The sequence below is a fragment of the Crocodylus siamensis genome, chromosome 6, assembly GCF_052110815.1.
Source record: "Crocodylus siamensis isolate JL-2025a chromosome 6, ASM5211081v1, whole genome shotgun sequence".
Classification (NCBI taxonomy): Eukaryota; Metazoa; Chordata; order Crocodylia; family Crocodylidae; genus Crocodylus; species Crocodylus siamensis.
Window position 1 is genome coordinate 49,756,194 of NC_143400.1, and position 22,493 is coordinate 49,778,686.

The following is a 22,493-nucleotide window of genomic DNA, read 5'->3' on the forward strand; positions in this document are numbered from 1 at the left end:
TGGTGTTGATTATCTTTACCATTTTTATCCATGGAGTTGCATGGTACCTTATCAATACACCTACTCTGTACATGCTTGAGGTTTATTATGCCGCTTTAACTACTTGTTTACCACTGTACAGCAGGCCTAGGGAAGGAAGCTTAATAGTGGTCATTTGCGTTTGCCGACTAGGCCTGGATTTAGGTCTCAATCCTAAGGCCTATTAATGTCAAGCCTTTAATACCCAAGCCTTATGCCTTACTCTGTCCCTACATGCAGTATGTCTAACCCGTACAGCAAGAGGTAGCCAGGGAATTTGAGAATCCCCAGGCAAGGTACTGTGGAGTTTAATGCCAAAGCTATGCAGCAGCTGAGGAGGAGGTTTGTAGATCTCACGTATGGATATAGGCAAGTAAATTTTGTCCAGCCCCATGTTAGACAACGGAGTCCTTTTTACCAACTACACCTGTAATCCCATCAAAGCATGAGATCAGGTGAGTTTGACAAGACCTAGTTACTATACAACCATACTGATTGGCATTCATTATCTTCACATTGTTTACCCATGGCATTGCATACCACCTTTTGCATTACCTTGCCCAGAATCAGCATTGGACCAACAGGGCTGTGGTTAGCGGTCCTGTTTGCCTTTCCTAACTGTTGCACAACGTCACGGCTTTCGGCATTCTGGAATTTCCCTGCGATTCTGAACTGAATAAAAAATTGACGTCATTAATGTAAGAGATCTCCTCAGCCAACTCAGTAGGACTCTTGAATGCAAATTAGCTAAGCCTGCCAATTTAAAAATGTTTATCCTTGGAGTATGTTGTTTTGCATCCTCTTATGACAGGAGTAGGGCAGCCTGTTTCTTTTTAAATGAAGAACAGAAATATTTATTGAGCACTTCTGCCTTTCTGCAACATTAACTCCTTTACCATTTCTAGCAAATGGGCTTACGCTAGTTAGTACTTCTTTTGTTCCTCATAAACCTAAGCTTTTCCTTTTGCCCCGCCAGCCCCGATGTCTTTAGCTGTCCTTATAATTTTTTCTCTCTCTCATAACTTCTCCCGTATATCACTTTCTATCAAATGGTCCTTTTTTTCCGCATTTGTGCCTTTAGTATTTTTTCCACATCATCTCAGCAATGGGCAGAACCATTTCCCATGTGCTAGGCTTCTTTGAGACATAAACTGAGGTGTAAAGATAGGAATTTTTTTTATTCGTAATAGTAATTACACATAAAGGAATAGTGGTAGGAATTCAGAGATACTGTGGCTCTTGGAAAGTATCCGAGTTTCCCCTATACATTAATTTGCTTTTGGAACACCATGAAGCAGCATGAAGCTCAGTTCTAACTTGGGAAGGTTTTCTAGGCCTGAGATAAGGGCTTTCTCTGGCTGTGGACCTCATAAAGTGTTAAGTATGAAGCTCTTTGGGGTTTGGAAGGATGTGGCTCAGACCAGGCTCAGACCAAATAAAAAAAAGCAAGGGCAGATTTTTGGTTCCCAGGAGATCCATATCTTCAAGCAAAGCCACAGGAGTGAGTCTAGGGATAGTCCATAGCAGTGGGCTCGCAGAAACGTGGCCTTGACTGTTAGCTTTCTCATCTGATCCCTCCACACCCTGGCTTCCCCGTCACAGCTAAACCTTCTCTCAGGATCCTCCACAACGAGGGGCCTTTTGTATAACTAGTGTCGAGTTCTGGTGCTGGCAATAGAGTGCAACAGATTTAATTATTTGAGCCCTTCCCCTAATTTGCTGCTTTTACATTTGGGTGGATGGCAGAGGCACGTGAGGAATCCACAATTATAGAAAAACAATTACTTTTGCCCCTGACTTCCAGGGGCAAGGCGTAGCACCCAAACAAAGTCATTTGCAAGCCCATGGCATTCAATAGCTACATTTTAGGACTGTTTTACAGCTCCTTGGTTCCCAAATCCAGCAGTTTTAGAGCATGCTAGCAGAGTTGCTGTCTCATTGCAATTGTGGGGATGTTCTCAGCTTTCAATAAAACCTTCTCCTCTCAAAAGGAAAAGAAATGAGACACACCCAAGATATACCTGCAGGCCCTCAGGTGACAAAGCAATTAGGTGCCAGTCCTAAATCTGCTGCCAACTCACTCTGTGCATTTGAGGAAGCTACCAGTCAGCACCACGCTCCCCACAATCAAAGAGGCTCCGAGGTGAGAAGTATCAACCAGTATTAATATTTCATAAGGCAACCAAGTCTCTAAAGCTCACCCTGCTCTCAGGAGAGGCCTGTTCAAAGGAGACTGTGTCTGCACCGTCAGGGAATATATCCTGGTAGCTTTATCCTGTTGTACCTTTGATCTGCTGCTGTTGAAGCAGATTAAGACACACCATGGCTCCGTAACTAGCGAGTAAGCCTTGGGCTTCAAGAAACTTAGCAGAAACTGGGTAAGAAAACAGGAAAGCAATTAAATCTAACCTTTTGCATTTGTTCCCTAGCCTACAGGGTCAGATGACAAGAAGCCTTGCGATTGCTCCCCCATTCCTTGGCACTGGTCCTGCTTAATGTTTTCTGAAAGCCAAGCATTGCAGGCACGTTTGAAAGAAGAAGGCTGCTACAAGGCCTGAAAGATCCAGAATTAACCGGGTGCTAAGAAGCTCTTGGTAGACTGGCCCAGCTGAAAGATCTGCCTGAGGCAGCGCAGACCCTACTGCAGGGATGGGAGTGGGAGAAGAATGAAAAGCCATGCCCCTGGCTACCGAGTCAGCCCCTGGGGCCACAGTCATTCATGGCAGTGAGTGCCCTGGTGGCTTCTAGGATGCTGTGAAGGGGAGCATCTCACCTTCCCCATCCTGGGTCTCACACCAAGGTCACTTGAGGCTGATCACAGAATCCAGTCCTAAATCCACCTCTCATAGTCAAGTCCCTTGTTATACCCTACCAGCCCTCCAGCCTCGCCACCCAGAGTTGGCCTCCTCATCTCTTTCAGCCCACTGCTTTGAGAGGTGCTTCGCTCGAGATAGCTTGGAAGGGAGCTCCGTTGGCACTAAGCTGGTGCTCTGAGCTTACCAGCTACTCAGGGGTGGGCGAGTCCAGCTTCATCCATTCACTCCCACCCACCTGCTGAATCAAATGGATAATAAAACACCCAACTGAGACCAGGATAGAAGAGGCAGCAGCTACTGCAGTAATTACGAAACACCTTCAAACAAAGGAGAAATTCTTCCTCAGCAGCAAGTAAATGGAGCCCGTTGCAACAACGGCAGTCCCATATTTCAGACTGCCGAAGAGAAGTGCCCTGTCCGGACAGCCGAATCATGGACTGCATGGGCATTCGGGGGCCTCTGACAATTGCCCTCGCCGTTCTGAAAAAAACAATCTGCTGCCTGCTGCCCAGGGTAAGATAGGAGCTGAACTTGAACAAACGGCAGCATCCATTGCCATGGAAACCAAGCTCAACAATAGCAGGAGATGCGTTTCACTTAAAACAGCAGCAACACCCCTGTGGAAGCCTTGGATCCCAGAGAGATTTCTTTTTATTTCTGCAGATGCGAAGGCCATGAAGCAAAGCAAAACAGAACGGCTGAAGAGGAGAGGCAGGAAGCATGGTCACCGGGGCACCACAGCATCTCCAGCACCAGAGTCTGCCCAGTTTGAACCACCATGTTCCTTTTCCCACCAGACCTGCAGCACTCATGGGAGGGAGGTGCTCAGCAAGGGCATCTCGCCTGGCTGAGATCTGTAGCATTATCCTCTACAGCAGCATGTTACACAGAACACCCTGCAAACCAGCCATGGGTGTGAGATGAGATGGGTTCTTCCCACCCAGGCTCAGCTCATGCTCCTCCTTGCCGCACTGCATTCATTTTGGCTTTGTTGACATGTCTGGTCCATGTTTGGATCCACACAGAGGTAGCTCCAACCCCAGCAAGCCTGAGAGGGGATTTAATAGCAGCCTTCATTCAACTCACTGAAGGGTGGTTCCAAAGAGCATGGAGCTGGACCTCTCTCAGTGGTGGCAGAAGACAGAACAAGGAGCAATGGGCTCAAGGTGCAGCAAGGGAAGTTGAGGTTAGATATTAGGAAGAACTCTCTCAATAACGCTGGAACAGGTTACCCATGAAAGTTGTGGAGTCTCCATCCTTAGAGGTTTTTAAGACCTGGGTAGACCGTGCCTTGGCTTGAACAAGCTAGTTGGGGCTTGTCCTCCTCCGAGCAGGGGGTTGGACTAGATGACCTCCAGAGGTCCCTTCCAACCCTCACTTTTTAAGCTTCTCTGATTTGTGCTATATTTCCATGCTAAAGGCTGCCTAGAGATGACCACAAGAAGAGAACTAGTGATGTGCAACTGTCAGTGCAGGCCCAAGCTGCTGGGAGATGCCCGCACATGTTGCTACAGTCTGTAGCCTTCCAGAAAGCTTTCAGCTAGACACACAGGCATTCACGCTCCCAGCCACAGGGAGTTCCTCTCGTCAAATGTAGCTAGCCCAGATCCTTGCTCTGGGGGGAGTTGTGACACTGCATGGAGGGCAGGGAGGTGCCAAAGAGAACTTGGAGATGCCAAACTAGGTATCCTGCTCTGGGGCTAAGGAAAGATGAACAAAGGTGAGAAGCAAGTTCTTTTGTTAGCTCTGGCAAACTCAAGCACATCAATACAAACCTTGGACCCAGTTGGATGTTATTAGACACCTTGAGGGACTGAAGGGCTAACTCATAACGTGCTGCACACAGGATTTCAATCCATTCTGACACGTTGAGGAACTTGCCTTTGCCCTTGAGCCCTAGCTCTCAAGTCCATGGGCTGCGTAAGGCAGAGCTGCTAGTAAAGGGAATGACTAATGACCTATGAGGCATCCAAAAATGGTAACCTCCTCTCCTCTGCCTGTGGCCTGGGCTTTGACGACAGACAAAAAACACCAGGTCTCATGTAGACTCAAAGTCAGTGATCACTTAAGAGAAGAAGTTGGGATGAGGGCCTAGTGCTCATCTGCATAGGAAAGGTCAGCCGCTACTGCCTAGTGCTTGCTCATCCTCAGCAAAAGCAGATGAGAACTTTAGCAGATGTTTGTACGGATACCACTACTTTATATAAAGCTTGTTTAAGCCCCCATAGCTCCTACACAGCGCATACATGGACCATCAAGTGCTGCCCTCCAGAGCAGTCTGCCTTCAAGGCATTCAAATCACATCTAGTCCAGCCTCTTGAAAAATGTATGCATCAACTCTGACACACAACCACAAGCGTCACACCCTAACCTGCCACAGGTAAAGCAAGGGGACAGTAGCAGTTAGTGTCCCGTTGCTTCATGGATTGTTAAAATATACTTGGGAGGTTCAAGGATTTCCATGTTTGGAGGAAAAAAAAGGGGTGAGGGGAATGACAGGGAAGGTGAAGGTGGCTCTTATCAGGCCCTGGAGCACTGGATACTACTGGGAAGGTGGATTTAGCAGTCCTGCTGAGCCTTGAAACTTTGATTTTCAAAATCATCTTGGGCTTGCTGGTAAGGGGGGAAAAAACAACAAAACAAACCCAAAACAGTGCAGTGAAGTACCACCTCCCTCTGAACTTAATCTGAAGGCCCTTGGCATTTACCCTGTGGGCTAAAAGGCTGATGAGTGGGGGGGATCCTCACCTCTGCACAGGTCACTTGGCTACACTCTCCATCAGCCACAATTCAGGATTTCTGCCTCTCTGCAAGAGCTTTTGGAAAATGAAGACCACCATGAGCGCAGTGAGCTATGACATGCTCTATGGCTACAAATGAACTGTGGCCAACATCTCTCAGAACAGAGGGCCTTTAAATCACAGAATGCCAGCATCTGTAATAACCTGTTCTCACCTGAGCCGGTTTGCACAGGGCTAATTCCTGCCTCAGGTAGGGGGTTGGATTAGATGACCTCTGGAAATCCCTTCCAGCCTGACCTCTCTATGACTAACCCACAACTTCGAAGCACTTCCCACACATACTCCCAATATAACCCACTGGCCTCATACCCTGACTCATCTCACCTGTTGTTGCTACTTGGGGCACTAAGTTGTAATTTCCCACTGTCGGAGGTTTAGCTCTTCCCCTGGGGTTGCAGCATGAGATGCAACCTGCAGATTTCACCTGAAACAAGTGTAAAAGTATGTTGCAACAGGGTTGTAGCCAGGTCAGGAACCTTTTCAAAGACAGCAAAATAGCCTGGCTGCTTTTGAGCTGCGACCAGGAGTGGGGCCTGCTCTGCAGTGAAGCCAAGGAACTAAAAATCAAGAACAGTTACAGGACAGGAGTGTGGCTTCATACCCACTTCTGCACACTTGTCAGCTCTTCTCCTTTCAACCCAACAGGAACTGATGTACGAGGGCTGTGTGTGCAATTGGGAGGGATGGCAAAGGGCTTGTGTGTGTTTGGTGCAGGTGGTTTGTAAGGTGTCAGTTCATTCTCTCTCTCCAATCAAGATGCAGAGATCACCTTGCATTTTTCCCCAAAAGAAGGAAGCTAATTGCTAATCCTGAAGGAGGCGCTCGAGGATATGTGGTACCTGGATCAAGGTCAGACCTTTCTGCACCTGTTGATCAATAAGCTTTCAGTAGTAGCATGGCATGAATGGAACCCCAACGGCTGTCCTAATTCAGAGACAACCCTCCTCACTTCCAGCTGGTGGCATCTCTCCCAGGCATCTCAGTGCATTACAATATCCAAAGGAGAAAGAACTTGCCACAAAGCTATGCTAGCTAATGCAGCAAAGCACCCATAATGCACTCCAGCAAAAAGGATTTTAACCCTTTCTTGATTTAAAAGTATGCAACAAAGCAAAGCAGTTCAGTCCCTTCAGGTGTACATTCACACCTGGCCATTTGCTTTCAGGGCAGATCTGCCTCCATTGCCACAAGACCACATCATGCAAACACAGAAATGGAAAAGCACTGTGGGAATTAGCAGGTAAACCACCCCGGGTACTTGGGAGTGTCCACATGAGGTAGTTCTGCTTTCCTTGCTTCTGACCACCACGTATGTGGTTGCACCCTCCTTAACTGAAGGCTTTTCATAGGCTTTATCCACAAGCGCTGCTAAAATACTTTCCCCCATGATAGAGGCATGTTTGGACAGATGATGTCAAGCTCAAACAGGGCAAGGAAGGGGGTAGAAAGAGACCCTGCCCCCACCAGATTCTTATTTGCCTGAAGCCACGGTATACCTGTCTGAAACAAGAGGCATCTTGAGGCGCAAGCAAACGGAAAGCAAAAACCCTTTATTGTACACAGTACAGAATGTAACGCAGCATTGCAGGAGACACACAGCCCTGCTCAAATAAAGGTTACTTCCAACCAATCCTCAGATTAACCCTTTCTGCACTGTAGACTTTCCACACCAAAAAAAAAAAAAAAAGGAAAGAAAAAGAAAGCTAAAATCCATCTGCTAGATGCAGGAGTCCGGTGGGAAGTGCAACAGTGACACTGCCACCATCTTTCATGACTGTACAAGCCCATTTTATACATCATGGGGAGAGTAACTTAGTCTACAAAGAGTTAATCTTCATATGCTCAAAAAAATAAAAATAAAAAGAATAAATCGGCCAAAACCCAAACAAGGTTAACTAAGAAGTGGAGGGGAGGGATCCTATACAGCATTTACAACAAAAACTTGTAGCCAGTTGGGAAAAAAATGCATATATGTTTAGTATATATGAGTGGTACAGGCATGTGGGGAAGCTGGAATTGAAAGGGCATAATTTTTTGTTTTTATGTGGATGAAAGCAAGGTTAGTTTATGGCGAGACACTCCTCAACTCCCTCCCCCTGGCATCTTTACAGCTTAACTCTGTAAAAAAAAACCCAACCTCCCCACCCCCTCCCCAAACAAACAAAAAAAACCCAACAACCCTCAAGACACTGGATCAGACTGAACATATGAAAAGTGGCACTGAAATTAAAAAGTCTGTTTCGGGATGCCCATGGCTCAAGCGGTCTCCAATCCTTTCAATCCTATGCAGGGTTAAAACATGAACAGAGGGACAGGTTGTTCAGTAGTAAGAGGACAGTCATGCCCAGGGTTATCCACTGCCGTGGCTAGGGGAGTTGGCCAAGAAGATTATCCATGTGTTATATACATATAATTCCCAAAGCGCATCTGTGAATGCAGGGAACTGTACATGCAGAACCCCGGCCGGGGTCCCTGCTGCCACCATGGGATAAGCACACTCCAACTGGACAACATGTGGGTGTAACTTCCACTTGGGAGCCAGGAACAGAAAAGCACAGAGCATTTACCTGCAGATGTACCTGGCTAGGAAGTCCCTCCATGACCCAGCGGTGGCATCTCAAAACATCAAGTGCTACCCCAGGCCAAGAAAGCAGCAGGTCTGCAAAAAAAGTTAGCTTTACCTTCAGATACAAAAAAACCTACAAAAAATTGGTTAGAAACTTTTCCCTAAAACGTGATTCCCATGATCCCCTTCCTGCGAAATTAAAGCAACAGCCTTGAACAGGGAAGAGGAGCAACCAAAACACCTGGGAGGACAGCAAGGGGGAGCAGGAAGCCGTTATTTCAGAGAACCAGAGCAGGAGCTAGAAGAGCTGTCCACAGTGGAGGGAGGGGGGCTGTCTGGGCTTAGAGGAAACAAAAGGCTTCCTCTGGTCACTGGTGTCCCGCATTCCAAATCCAAAGTGCTGACCCTACCCAGGTATACCAAGCACCACACTTCAAGGCTAAATCACTCAGACTAGCTTTGTCATCCCCCACCCCCCACTCCTATCACCCCCCTCCCCTCCCCTTCAAAAAAAATCCATTGTCTGTGCAAATCAAAGCCCTTTCCAACATACAAGGCAGCTACAAGTATTGTGATTGATGCAAAGCAGATTGTCATGACAATTCGCTACACAGTCACACTGTCTATCCAAGTTCCACGGGCACCATCATGAACAATGGCCACACAGTCACGTGTCTGTCCGTAAGCAACGTGGCCTGGACCAGAGACTCCATTTTAGCTCCCTCCCCCAAAATCTCTTGGTGGCTGCAGTGAGTGGAGCCTTCAGACACTGGCAGTCCTAATACACCAGTCCTCGGACTACAAGGTTCGTCTTCGGCGGCGACACTCATCGCACGTTTTAGGCTCCTTGGATGATGCTCACAAACACCAGTTTTACGAACAGCGAAAAATTCTTTACAAAACCATTGCCCTTATCTGCCTGACTTTGAATCTCTAGTATTAGCATTCAGCTGCCCGGCCAGCCAGTCAGTAAGCAAACCCCTCTGCGTAGGGGAGGTTGGTGCAATGATCCATCTCCAGGAGGTAAGCAGGGCTATCCTCAAAATGTGTCAGAGGCAAAGTGTCATCCTCGTTGACATGGACATCGGGCTCAGCCTTCAAGAAGGGGCGTTGATTGTCCGGGTAGGCCATAGAAAAGAGGGCATCTGGGTCACAGACAAATTTATACACATACCGCTCTCCAGCCACCTGGAAATGGAGACAAAGGTTTGCATGAGGGGGCAGCTATAGAGGGAGAAATAGCATATGCACCACGTAGCATGAACAGGACCAAGTCTCCTTTGGTAAGAGATACTCCTGGTGCTATGGAAGGAAGGATGCAGAGAACACGATCCAAAGGGATGGAAGGGTCCCCTCACCAGACTGCCCATTGGACAGGCATGAAAGAGGCAGACGGGAAAGATTTGGCAGGGATTTTTCCAAGAGGAACCTAGGGAATTTGCACGTTTATCTTCCATTTAAATCTGAAGGGGAGGTGGGCCTAAGCCCCTTCATATGCTTTCAAAATCTCAGCTGCCACACATGACTCAGGGAGCGTAGGCGTATGCTACAATGAAGCGTCTCAGTGCTTCCCCTCCAAATCATCACCTCAAACCATCGCTGCCTTAAGAACAAGGCACTTTAACGAGCGCCCACTCCATACCAAATTGAGCACAACGATGGGTTTGTTCACTCGGTCCCCGAATACACAGCTACACTCATGTTTGCAGAGCTCCTTGGTTTAAAGGAAAATGCTTCTCTCCCCATGGAGAAAAGCAGTGCAGTGTTTCCAAGGGCTTTTTGTTGATGCTATTGTTAAAAAAAAAGTGGTCTCTTGAGGATTAATCATCTGGATAAACACACTCTTAAGTTCAGAAGTGTTTCATTGTACAATTTACTAGAGCAGTCTCCATGGATACTTGCAGCTGAGACAAGCAGGAATAAAAAGTTAGGGTTGATCTCCACAATATCATGCCCCTTTCAGATGTCTGCTAGACTAGCAAATAGAAACTACGCAACACCGAGAGGACCGTGCTTATACCAGGGCAGCTTCAGGCCCCACCTTCAGGGTCAAAGCAACCACACTGAATCCTGTACAAAAAGTTGTGCTCCTAACCACACTGAGCCCTGCATCAAACTTGTATGGGCAGTGGGTCTTGGTCACCTAGGATCTCCATCTCAACACTGCTGCGCCTACGGCCTGTGTGAGAAGGTAAAATGGAAGCCATGCCTCCTTCTGGCAACAACCCCTCTGGGGATTCAATGCTCCTAAGGCAGCAGCAACTTCCTACTGCCTCCTGGCTGAATCACTCCCCTCTTCCAGGTTTCTCTTCTCATTACCTAGGAGCCAACACTTGCTCCTGCACAGTTTTACTGCCAGTTGCAAGTAAAGAGGCCTTCCCTGAATTTGAACCAAAACATGGTCTGCGAGTGCTGGGAGCACCCCATCTCCCCACCCACAAGAAGGCTCCACTTCAACCCCAAGCATCAGGCCTTCTCTGGATAGGAAGCAACGAGCCACTTGCCACTTGCCTTCTGCATGATCCCCTTTTCGTAGTAGTAGCGCAGGGAACGGCTGAGCTTGTCATAGTTCATGGCGGGTCGGTTCTTCTGGATTCCCCAGCGGCGAGCGACCTGGAAGGAGAGGAGATGGCAGTGAAGACCCAGCAGTAGCTCCAAAGGCTGTGCAGAAGTCAGACAGTACTGAGAGGGTGACGTCCCAAAGACCTGGGAGGTCAGCGCCCCTCGACAGGCACCAACCCAGGCACCAGAAACAGGCTGCTAGCCCACCTAAATGCTGCCTGCTCTCACCTCTCCGGTGCTCTCCAAGGGCCATGGCTATGGGAAGCGAGACTAGGCCCACAAACAAACTGCCCTTACATTACAGCACGAGGAAACCATAGCGACCTTGTGACCAAGAGGCAAAAGGCTCAGGATGCTGTTAACCAGCCCCCTCTCGCCCCTGCCCGAGAAGTAGTTTTTATACTACCTACAAGTGGCTGACCATCAACAGCCATTAGCCCTGCAGTTTCTGCTGCGGTCAATTAAGAATCATCAGAGTGGTCAGCTCTGCAACCTTAGATGAGCGCCCCCTCCACCCCCCACCACTTGCAAGTTGCTCTTGAGCTGCAAGCACACCAGCTTATTTCTAACAGCTTCCCGCAGCAGCCGGAAAAGCTTGACTCAATTTCAGTTCCCGTCGGGAGCAGGAATCCAAAGACATAAGCCTGCTGCCAGCCAATCCACCGCTTCCCAGGGGACCTTTGGCACCAGCAATAAGCCATGCAGCGCCATTACCCACTCAGAGGGAGATTGATGGGATTGCTTAGCACTAAGTGCTCGAAGCCAAGCTCTGTCCACCAGAGGCATTATGACGGTGGAGAGATGTCAGAGGCCCAGGGCAGCCATCAGAGCCACACATGCAGTTTTAGAGCTGTCCAGGGAACACAGCAGACAGCGGGGCGGCTCAGTTCTCCCGGGGTGCTCCAGGTAGAAAGCCTGCTTTTACTTGCCGTGTCAGCCACAGAATAAACCAGTGAGAAGTGTGCATCTAGCATGGTCCCTTCTGCCATATCCAAACCCCACCATGGGCACCCTGTAACCACGCAGAGGTTTAACAGGAAGATGGGTCCAGCCTTCTACCGGCTCCTCCCATCCTCACCTGCACAAGATGGGGAAACCATCTCTCACTGCCCACGCGCCAGGCTAATCTAATGGACTACAGTAGCCTGTGGCAGGTCATGAATGGCGCGTGCCCCTGGCAGCCGGGGCTGCACTGGCGGTGGCGGGAGCGCAGCAGCGGTAAGCACGGAGCTCCCGCAGATGCCACTGGCACTGTTGGTAGCTGAAGGGGGGCGACATGAGCACCAACCAGGGGTCAGCGACCACCCACAAGTGCCGACAGCAGTAGGGTGGCGAGTGGCGACCACCTGCAGGCGCTGCTGACAGTGTCAGAATTGCCTTTTACTAGGGGGTACACCGCCACACTCAGGGCGTTCACATGCACCCACGTGTACCCCTTATGCATCACCCCTGTGGCAGACTGACTTCTTCCATGACATCTTGACAGCAAAGATGCAGGCGCAAGTGACAGAAGAGGAAACTACAGCCACTGTCCCCTGCTTGCCCCGTCTAGCTACAGCCATGACAACACATGCTGCCCCAAGGAGCACCAAACCCCTCAGCCTGGTTCTGCGAGCGGGTCTGCAACAGGAGCATGTTCTAGGGCATGCCACAATGCTCAGTCACACGCTCTCCATTACCACTTACCCGTGCAAGGATGAGCCAGTGCATTACACATGGCAGCCCTGTAGCTATGGTTACACAATCAGTTCTGGGCACAGGGGCTTCACTGACACACAGGGGGCCACAGAAGAGCTACTTTGCCTCTGCTGTGTGATAGTACATACTGATGGGCCCTGGGCACATGCTTGCTGCTGGCCAGGTGCTCACTTTGGGGGACCAGCAGGGCTCAAGGGCCTGCTCCAAGCACCTAGAGAGCAGAGAGGCTTGCCTTCCCTATCACACCTCCGCATGCCCTGGGGAGGTGTCAGGAATCCAGGGTGAGGAGGCAGTCATCTCTCCTCCTCCCTCAGCAACTACATCCCAAGGACCAGCCCTCCTCCTTCAGCCCAGCTCGGCCACATGCATTCCTCCCCCCTCTCCGAATCCATTCCTCCCAAAAGGCAACAAATGCAGATTCACAGCGAAAGCATTTCCAGATGAAAGTGCAGCCTGTCATAATTCAGAGACTGCTAAACTGGAGGACTATCAAAAGACATTTGATTAGGGAGCTGGCCAAAAAAGCCGTTTGAAAAACCACAATTTCCATGCACGGCGTAATAGATATTATGGATAATTACCCACCATGCACCACTCCGCTCTGCAGCTGGTTTCAATTACTCCTCAAACGGCTTCTTCCTCTGCGTCACCCTACAAGCTCGCTGTGACACTCCTTACGAGTACTGCAGAGGGTCAGTTATGAAACCCAGTACCTCCATGGCAATCCTGGGACACAGCCCAAGCCACAGTGGAAACTAACAGAGGAGGCTCCTCATGGATGTGGGCTGACAGTGATGCATCTGACCAGCTTCTGCCTGTTAACAGAAGGCAGCTACGAGCCGCAGAGAAAGTCTGCATGCTAGAGACATGGAACCATGCTCCAAGTTATGCAGGGAAATTTCTGTGCTGCTTGGGAGATAGCAGCAAGGCCCAAAGGGCTCCCCAAGGACAGGCTGGGACTCTAAGCAGACGGCCGAGAGGCTGGTATTTGCGCTTCGTGCATGGCCCTGCTGAGAAGGATTGACGGGAGAAGGTTTGATGCATAGCTGTCACATAGGGCCCACAGCCGGGCTTCCCTGCAGTCACTGGGCCAGTGCTACAGCCCCAAGGCAGCTGTGGCAAAGCAACGAAGAGCCCTGGCTGCAAACCAGGATGAATACATCCAGGCTGCAGAGGAGCGGCTTCCACAAGAGACTGCTCTCTTACAAAGGCAAAGAGCATCTCCCAGCCTGGGGCACAGAGCTTGCATTGCAAGTGGGAAAACTGTAATTTGACACTGCCCAGGGGCTTTGTGGGGGGAAGGAGGAGCGGGCATCCTCCACACCACGCTGCCGAGAAGAGTAGAACCAGTGCGTGTGTGCGTCACTCAGGAAGGCAGAACGCAACTGCTCCAGTGAAGGCCGAGCACTGGCTTTTCACCTTTAAAACCACCTCATCTGGCAGACAGACTCTATTGACTTCAGGGCACAAAGGCTGGCAGGACACACCAGCGCCACCCTCTCACTGCCTCTGGCAGCTGTGGTGGTGCAACCTGTCCTGGCAACTGCTGAGATCCCTTCAGAAAACTACTGTAGCCCTGGCTTTTGGAGCGAGGCCTTCATGCCGCTCCTGTTATATACCACCACGTGGCAGCAGCACCGGCCCACGTCGGCTGGCACTCTTGGGCCCGCTCTTCACCTCTCACTCAACTCAGGGGTGACTCAAACCCACTAGGGACTGCTGAAAGGTCACCACGAACCATTTCACTGCTGGACGATGCTGCCCAAGGCCCAAACCCAACTCAATCTCACCCCACAGGCCTGCCAGGCTGCCTCAATGGCAGAAATGCAGCTTCCCATCCCCCCCCAGTCTGCCAGTGTGAAGCAGGCCTTGCTGCCAGCCTCACCCAATTCAACAGAGCCTCACAACTTCTCCAGCTGTGGTGATGTACAACAGTACCTGGGCTGCTGCTGGGCCCTGGGCACTGCCATGCGACTGACTACACAGACATATAGTGAGGCAGCCACATACCGCTTCTGCACCTCACAGTGGTCCCATGCCCCTTGCCCTCCACAACCAGCCCAGCCAAACCCAGCATCTTCCACCGGGGAGATTTACTTCTGCTCAGTTACAGGTGAGCAGCCAGTCATACAGCAGAAGGCAAGATCCAGAGGGTTATTTCCAGTCAAGGGTTTACCCACCCAGACTCAACCCCAGACAAGGCCTTTGGCTGCTCCCCGCCTGTGGCACCCTGACCACTGAAGGGAGGCGAGGCTGCCTGGAAACCAAGGCCTTCATGATACAGCAAGAAACTAAGCAGCGCTTGCAAAAGCAGGCGGTGCTGGGGAGTCCTGCCATTAGGTCTGTACCTCTTCAGGCTCAATCAGCTTGAACTCCATGCCCCTGCCCGTCCAGGCGATGAAGTGGGCATTGGCTGGGTCATCTAGGAGTGTGACCAGGAACTGCCAGAGCTGCAGAGACCCTCGTCTCTGGTACGGAGGCCCCTCCCGATAGATGGTGGGCTCCTGCTTCACTTTCCCTGCACAGGTCAAGACAGTTTGTTAGGTCAAACGCCTCCGGTGCTGTACTCAGCCAGGCCCCCCTGGCTCTAGCCCTGGAGGAGCCATGCCAGGGTCTTCATCAACTCAACTGTGCAGGGCAGTTCCCTGACCCACCCCACTACATTCCCACCATTGCATTGCGCTTACCTTCCAGCCTCTCTGGCACCACACACGTGTCATCAAAGTACAGCCGGGCATCTTTGTCATAGGAAAACCCTAGAGGGAAAAGCAGGCCAGTTAGCTAAGTGCAGCATCCTATATGGTCCTCCCCAACCCAGAGCAGCCAGGAGAGCCGCCCATGGGACATGGGAAAACTCAAGGAACACGGGCTGGACCCCATCTATGCTCAGGGGAAGCCCCATTTTATTCATCCTCTGAAGTTTAAGACCAAATGTGACCCCCATGCCAGTCTGGCCCAAGCCCCAAAACAGAAACTCCTAGGGGCCAACCCTTGTTCTGAAGGAAAAAATCCTTAAAGGAACTTCCCATCAAACCCAAGCCTTCTTGGGTGGCTTCAGAGAGCAAGCCTGGTCTTTTTAAACTAGAGGTTCATGTCAGCAAGCAAGCTGTAGCCCTCACTGCTGCTGGAGCCCAGTTCAGGTCTGTTCTCCCCTTCCCTTCCCTCCCCTCCAGCAGTTGCAGTAACCAAAGCCACTGCTGTGTTTGCATGGGGGCAAGTTACCGCACTTCAGACCATACAGCACATAGCTCCCTCCCTAAATCAGAGTGCCAAACAGGCAGCCCTCGGGGAGCGTGGTTGAGAGAAGCCGTGCGGTTTCTCTCCCCCCAGCTGGGATGGTCTGTTAGCTCTGGTGAGGCGGCAGTTGGATGGAGATATGCTATTAGCAGCTGCAGAGGCAGCATCACTGCCTAGCACCCCCAGCTCGGGGGCAGGAAGGAAGGTGTCCTGTGGGCTGAACTGCGTGTGCAGGAGGAGATGGGAGTCCTCGGTGAGAGGCAGATTGGATCTCTAATCAAAGCTGGCTCGCTTCTCCATCTGCATTCATGGGCATTCAGGGGACCGCACCCGGTGTGGCAAAGGACTGATAGCAGGCCTCAGCCAGGTGGCAGGGGGCTGCTAGGCTGGCACCGAGCACTCGTTACTCTGAGGTGTTGAGAGCCGCTTCAGCAGAGAGAACAGCACAGGGCAAAGAAGCTGCAACCTCCATGTAGGTTCAAACACTTCCTCCGAGCACCTGCCCTGGCCTTGCTGCTGCAGGGAGATGAACCTTGCTGCCGGGTGCTGGTTGGGTTTGGTAGCAGTGAAGTAGCACCTGCTTACACAGCAGCCCAGCCCCAGAAGGCTCCTCTTCCCTGGGATGCATTTCAGTGGCGCCTGAGGGAGTCAGGGGGTGCCCCTCCACTCATCAGCTGCCATGGCCAGCACAGCCACCAGCGCCATGTAGATGCCTTGCCTAGGGACTAGGGTCAGTGATGCTCAGCAGGACTCAGGCTGCCTCAGGCCTCCCGCCCACAAGCACCACTGCTGTCAAGAGCTGGCATGAAGCATGTCAGAAGCAAGCTGGCAGCCAGTGCAAAACCTCTCTGCTTTGAAGTGGCCATTCTGGGGATTCCTTGGGTAACCACCTGCCTGGGAAGGCAGGGAACTGGAGTCAGTGATCCCAGGTACCCTTCTGATTTCTCCTGTTAGTGATAGGGAGGAGAAACTCTGTACTGATCCTGCCAGGATCTTGGCAGCTGGAGTGGGCAAGAAGTGCCAGGCCACAGTCACCCTGACATTCACCCAGCCTGCCCCCCGACCCTCTCCCTTTTGAGAGTGCCAGCATCCTACTATCCCTTGATTGCATCTGGTCATCAGTTCCCATTTTTCTGTCCAAGCCAAGAGTGCACAGCCAGCCCTTGCCCCCTCCCTGATGCACATCATCCTGTGAGCACAACTCACCATCATGGCTGCCGGGGAAGTAGCCCCCCCCTCTCATATACGAGGACTGGCAGGTAGGCACTTCTGAAATGGAGACAGAGGCTGCGTTAGTGTCCTGCTGAATGCAACAGGCTTCGCACGGTTAGGCTAGAAAAGCAGAAGCAGCCTGGTGGGGAAGTGCAGGACTGCATGCTCACATCCAGACCCACACAGACCTGCTTCGAGCAGGTCCCAAGCATCTGGATAGATGAGTTTCATCCCCTTCCCAGACTAAGGCCACCCCCTGTTCCCCAGCCTACATTGGTCTGCTGCCTGCTTCGCCAACAGGAAGCCAGGCAAGCCCCTGAACACAACAGCCCCGACATGGAGGAGTTAACGCAAAAGGCAGCTGTTGTTCCAGGAACCACTTGCTGGCAGGATTGATCTTTAACTTGCATTTGCTTTTACTTGCCACTTCCCTGAAAGGGTTTCCTCTCTTGCCTTGAAAACTAACAGCTTAAAAACTCCCCCACCAGCACAGCAGGTTTTATCTCTGAACTTTTCCTTCCCTGCCCCCACATCAGAACTATTTACCACTTGGTTTTAGATGGGCAAGACCAGCTGAACCACAGAGAGGACTCCAGAGAGTGGTCCTGCATTTGTGGATGTTGATATGCTACTAAGGAAAGCACCGTATATTGTTCCTAGAAGTCTTTATAAGCCACCTCCTCTGCTCTCATCTGCCTGCTCCAGCTGCCTCTCTCCACCCCTCCCTCCCCCTTCATTCCCTTTGCAAGAACATCCCTTTGGTGACCACAGAGAGAAGCCGCAGCTACAATACAACAGGGCAGGCATTTTCCTAGTTTGGAAGAGACCCACAGTAAAGTGGCAGCCTGCAAAGGTCGATGGATATTCTCAACAGGGGAAAGGTCATTTGCAACAGCCTTCATTAAAAAAAAAATAAAAAAATTAAGCCCCTTTTAAATCCACCCCCTAAATGGCTCAGGCCATATAAGGAGGGAGAGGAATGGAGATAACAAGGGTCCTTAAAAAAAATAAACCCTTACAGCTCCTCTTCCACCCCCCACCTGCTCCAACTGGTAGCTGATGACCATGTTCCATCCCGAGGTCACAGTATTTTTAGGCTTAATGCGATTAGAGGATTTGCCATCGTGCAACGGGTGGGGCCCTGCACCAACAACAGAAATCACACAACTGGGCAGCATGGTTGGCATTGGGGAGGCTCTCTCCCCTCCCCGAGGGAAGTGATGGGCTTGAACCCATCTAAGTCAGTGGCATGCCCCAATAACCGCCCTGCACGGCGCCTTGGACTAAGGGACTCGTGTCGCATTGCAGACAGCAGCTCCCAGCTATGTGGAGCCCTGAAGCTTAGCCGCAGCAACATCTGTCAAAGGCCAGGGGCTTATTTATTTATTAAGTGAAAACAAAGATAAATCTGTCCTTCTAGCTAGGTGAAAAGGTTGGTGGCAGCAAGTGGGAAGTAGCTCCCACTGTCCCCACAGGAAAGTGCCAAAGCTGCCCGGGCCATTGCTTTAACACGACACTGTCGAGAACGGCGGAGAGGAAGTTGCCAGGTAAACCTCAGGAGCGGCGGGTGGGCTAGCCGCAGTTATTTTTAACTTGCTGAGAGCGGCAGGGTCTATGCACCGACATCCCCCCCTCGGCAGCCCCCCAGGCTCAGTGGGTAGATGGAAGAGATAAAAGGCTGGCTCTGCTCTCATTCCGAGGCGTGCAGATCAGACAGGACTTGCAGAGCTGGGATGTGGCCCTCGCTCCCCTCCAGGTGTGCAGCATGGCATGCACACTACTCTCAGCTGCTGGTCTACTTGGCGTTGTGGCTATGCCAAAGGGCTAAGGCAGAGCTCTGCTCCAGCAGGGCTGTGGGCCCTGGCACGAGGGATTTGCTTCCCTCCTCACCTCCCTTTGGGGTCTGGCAGTTGAACTAGTACCACGCAGGGACATGTAGCAGCATATGATGGGAGTCTTGCTTGAAGCAAGGTTACAGTCTGGGATGTGCTCCCACAGTGTGTGTGCAAATGCACTCTTAGGGCCTGTCCCAGACAGTCCCTCACATCAACCTCCCTACTGAGGGCCCAGCTCTCATACTGACCTGAGTCAATGCAGTAATCCCTGGGCTCCTGCTTAATGCCCATTGGAGACTGGAACCCATGCCTGGCGGGCCCAGGGATGCCCGGGACCCCGTGATCATAGAGGGGATCGTGGTACTCCTGTTTGAATCCCTGAGGAGGGTGTGGGGCAACAGGGACGATCGGCTCTGACATCTGCCTGTGGTAGACGGGGCGATTGTCTCCAGGAACCCCTGGCTGAGGGGGGAAAGGATGGCAGGGTTCAGACATCTGTCGCTGGAACCTAGGAAGGAAGGAAACACAAAGCCAGGGAAAAAAAGAGGTTACCCTGGTGGGCAAAAAACATAAGTCCCCAGCAGAGGCAGGCAGGCTAGGCTTCACCGGGGTCATGGAGCTTGTTACTTCCAATTAGAAGTTAACAACCCAGGCCTATTTTTTTCACTGGGAGATGCTATCCAAGGCATTCCTATGCAAGAGACTGCAAGCACCAATGCTGCCAGCTGCCACTCACAATAACCAGAAACAGGGGACATGGCAATAAGTGTAGAGGGGAACTGAGGGCCATGCTCCCCTCCTAGCACCAGAGACAGAATCCTGCCAACAGCTTTAGGCAGGCCATGGCACCTCTGTAAAATGCAACAAGAAGTGGAGTAGACTGTCCAGGGATGTCTTGCTCCCAAAGCTAGGGAGCAGGACCTCAATGTGATGGGTCTGGGGCTGTGAAAAGGACAGTGAGCAGCTAAGTGTCCAGCACCACGTGCTGGGGATGAATCACTGAGAAAGCCCTCATATCATCTCTTCCTTGTGAAAAACGGTGGAAGGTCCATCAGTTCTAAGGCTAGAAACTCACTCATCCCCAGCAGATGTGACCGTAGCTCTCCAAGCGGCCTCCCAAGGAAGAAACAAGTTGTTGACGAGAACTACGACTGCCACAAAGGACTTTTTTCTCTGATGGGATGAGAACGTGTGGGGGAAAGAACAATTAAGATGACAAGCTCTGTTTGAACTTGATAACAGACTGCAAGGACCCCACTGTCACCAGCTAATAAAGCAGTGACCAGCTGCCCAGTAGATCTGAAGGGACTGAAGTTAAATTCCCAAGTCAAATTGTTCTTATGTAGACCAAAAAGAGACCTCGTGACTGCCTACCTATACCCCCCACTTCCCTTAGGTCCAGCCAGTTCTGTTCCTCCGCTGCTAAGGGAGCCACCCCCAGGCTGCGTCCAGTAAGGGACACCCCGGGACCACTCCCCTACCCTTGTTTCCTGAAGCACTTACTATCATTACTGGAGGGAGTGGGCAGGGGGAGAAAGGCTTTGGGCACAATGATCCGTTTCCCACTCTTCGCTCCTTCGTGGCGACTTGCATAACGTGAATTCAAGCACCAGAGAGGATCAACCAAGCCCTGTCCACAGTGAGGGAATCAGACTGGCACATACAGCTGTCTCTCCTTCCTCAAGTTCCAGGCCTCGCACAAAAATCACCTCTTGGTACCTCACCTGGTGCTCAAGCAGATGAGAGACAAGTCCTCATCTCCAGGAAAGTCAGGAAGCCCTTCCCATATTTCTGGCAGAGGGAAAAGTTCAAAACGAAGACACAGAGAAGAGAGGGGCCCTGCGGCAAGTTTGCTCCCACTAAGGACTGGGCACATGCATAAATGCTCAATCCACTTAGCAATCAACGGAAGACAAATGGCTGCTAATCTGCCTCTGAGGCTGGGATTGAGCCTTTAACATGCTAAGGTGGGAACAGGGCAAATTTTCCCAAAGGCCACATACCTTGGAGCTCACGCAGATGCTCAAGATGACAAGCACCAGACATGGCCCACTCAGGGCGACCCTCAGACAACTCAGTACTGAAGAACCAGCTCCCCTACCTCTTGAACTTCCCCCTTCTGGCCTCTCAATTCAAGAAAGTTGTTAAACCACGTACCTATGTGCAGCGCAAGTCCCATTTCTCACACCAGGGAATCACTCATGGGTGACTGGTGCCACCTTAGTCGGGGGGGGGCATGTGCCTCCCCTGTGACTAGTCCCACTGACTGATGGGGGGGTCCCCCCGTGGTGGATCTCACTGCCTGGGGGGACCCCTGTAATCGATCCCATGACAGCTGATTGCTACAGCCACTTCCAGCAGTGGCTGCAGCTGAGGCCACTTCTGGGAGCGGCTGCAACAACTGGCCAGCGCTTGCAGGGGGGGCACCAGTGCTCCTGCCTGCCCTACTGCCCATTGCCTAAGCGGCAAGTGCAGCCAGTCAGGGGGTGCACCGCTCTCAGGGGGTGCACATGCACCCCCATGTGCCCCCTATGTGTCACCACTGGAATCACTGCCATCCACAGGGGAGGAGAGCGCAGCTTCCATGGCCCCATTTTTGACCTTACAGGGTCTAAGTGCTGCCAAGCTGGAGAGAAGTGGATGGGAGCCCTGCCTGGCATTTCACCACGCACGCGCAGAGACCCCAGCGCTCTAGCAGATTAACACCTTGAAAGGCGATCTGTACAAATCCATTCCCTTTGCAAGTACCCCAAGGCCTGCACGGCATTGGCCTTGTAACCGGATCCTCTGCAGCTGACAGGCCTGGATTACTGCACTTCCGATGGATGTCCCTCTAACCTTCCAGACTGAAACTCTAGCCCCGCACTGGCACGGCCTCTGCAGGAAGTGGCACTTCCAGATGGGGCCGAGTCAATACCCCAAACATAGCTGTAAGGTCATTTGCAGCTCAGAGCCCCATGGTCTGCAAAGCAACTTCAGATGTCATTTGCTCAGGGGGGTTTTTTTGGAAAGAGCTGTGGCGGGGAGGAAGATGAGAGCAGAAATATGCAGGGAGGTAAGCTCGTCTTTTGAAGCCCAATGTTGATTTATGTTCCTATGGCTTCCACTGGTGCAGCTTAGCCAAACGTTTCCCATCTCATCCTGCTTGATAAAATTTGTCCAACTTTTTTGTGCCCTGACCTTCATGTGACACAGAGCCCGCCCTCCTTCAGGCCCCTCTCTGAGGGACAGATCTGCATTCTGCAGGCAGGACCTTTAAAAAGAAGCCCCTTGTTTATAGAGACCAAACAAGTTAAACCCTACAGATACAGGCACAGCTCTGTTTCTAGAAAGCCTTTTTCTTTCCACTTCCCCACTCTTCCAGCAGAACCTGCCTCTACAGGGTTCTCAGCCTCAGACATCCACAGCAGCTCTTCCAAGACAATGAACTAACTCAAAGGAGAGCACAGACTTCCTGGTCCCTAACCTAGGCAAAGTAAGGCCCACAGCTTGCTCTAAAAGGCCCAGCTAAATATTGGATATGGACACAAGAACAGAGGGAAAGAAAGAGTTACTGAAACTATGCTGAGCTAAGATGCTGCTTCTGCATATTTTAGTCATAGCTGCTGGTCTGAACGGGCAGCCACATTCCACACAGCTCTCCCAGGGAAACTGGAGACAGGCAAATTTGATGCAATAAGATGGATCTGCAACTTGGCAAGAGTCAGATAGAATAAATTGCTAATTCTTCGGCAACAAACTGGAAATG

The 22,493-nt window shown here is 51.2% G+C and overlaps 1 protein-coding gene across 1 annotated transcript in view; it reads right to left on the reverse strand.

Moving 5' to 3' along the window:
• Nucleotides 1-7,164: 7,164 nt before the first annotated feature.
• The window catches only part of ETV5 (ETS variant transcription factor 5), a 31,120-nt gene continuing 15,791 nt past the window's right edge, over nucleotides 7,165-22,493 (reverse strand). Inside the window, exons 8-13 of the mRNA XM_090050848.1 lie at nucleotides 18,994-19,253; nucleotides 16,905-16,967; nucleotides 15,149-15,217; nucleotides 14,810-14,979; nucleotides 10,713-10,814; nucleotides 7,165-9,389 (exon numbers count right to left, since the gene is read on the reverse strand). Coding sequence (XP_089906974.1) covers nucleotides 9,168-9,389; nucleotides 10,713-10,814; nucleotides 14,810-14,979; nucleotides 15,149-15,217; nucleotides 16,905-16,967; nucleotides 18,994-19,253 — 886 coding nt within the window. The 3' untranslated portion in view covers nucleotides 7,165-9,167. The remainder of the gene's footprint in view (nucleotides 9,390-10,712; nucleotides 10,815-14,809; nucleotides 14,980-15,148; nucleotides 15,218-16,904; nucleotides 16,968-18,993; nucleotides 19,254-22,493) is intronic.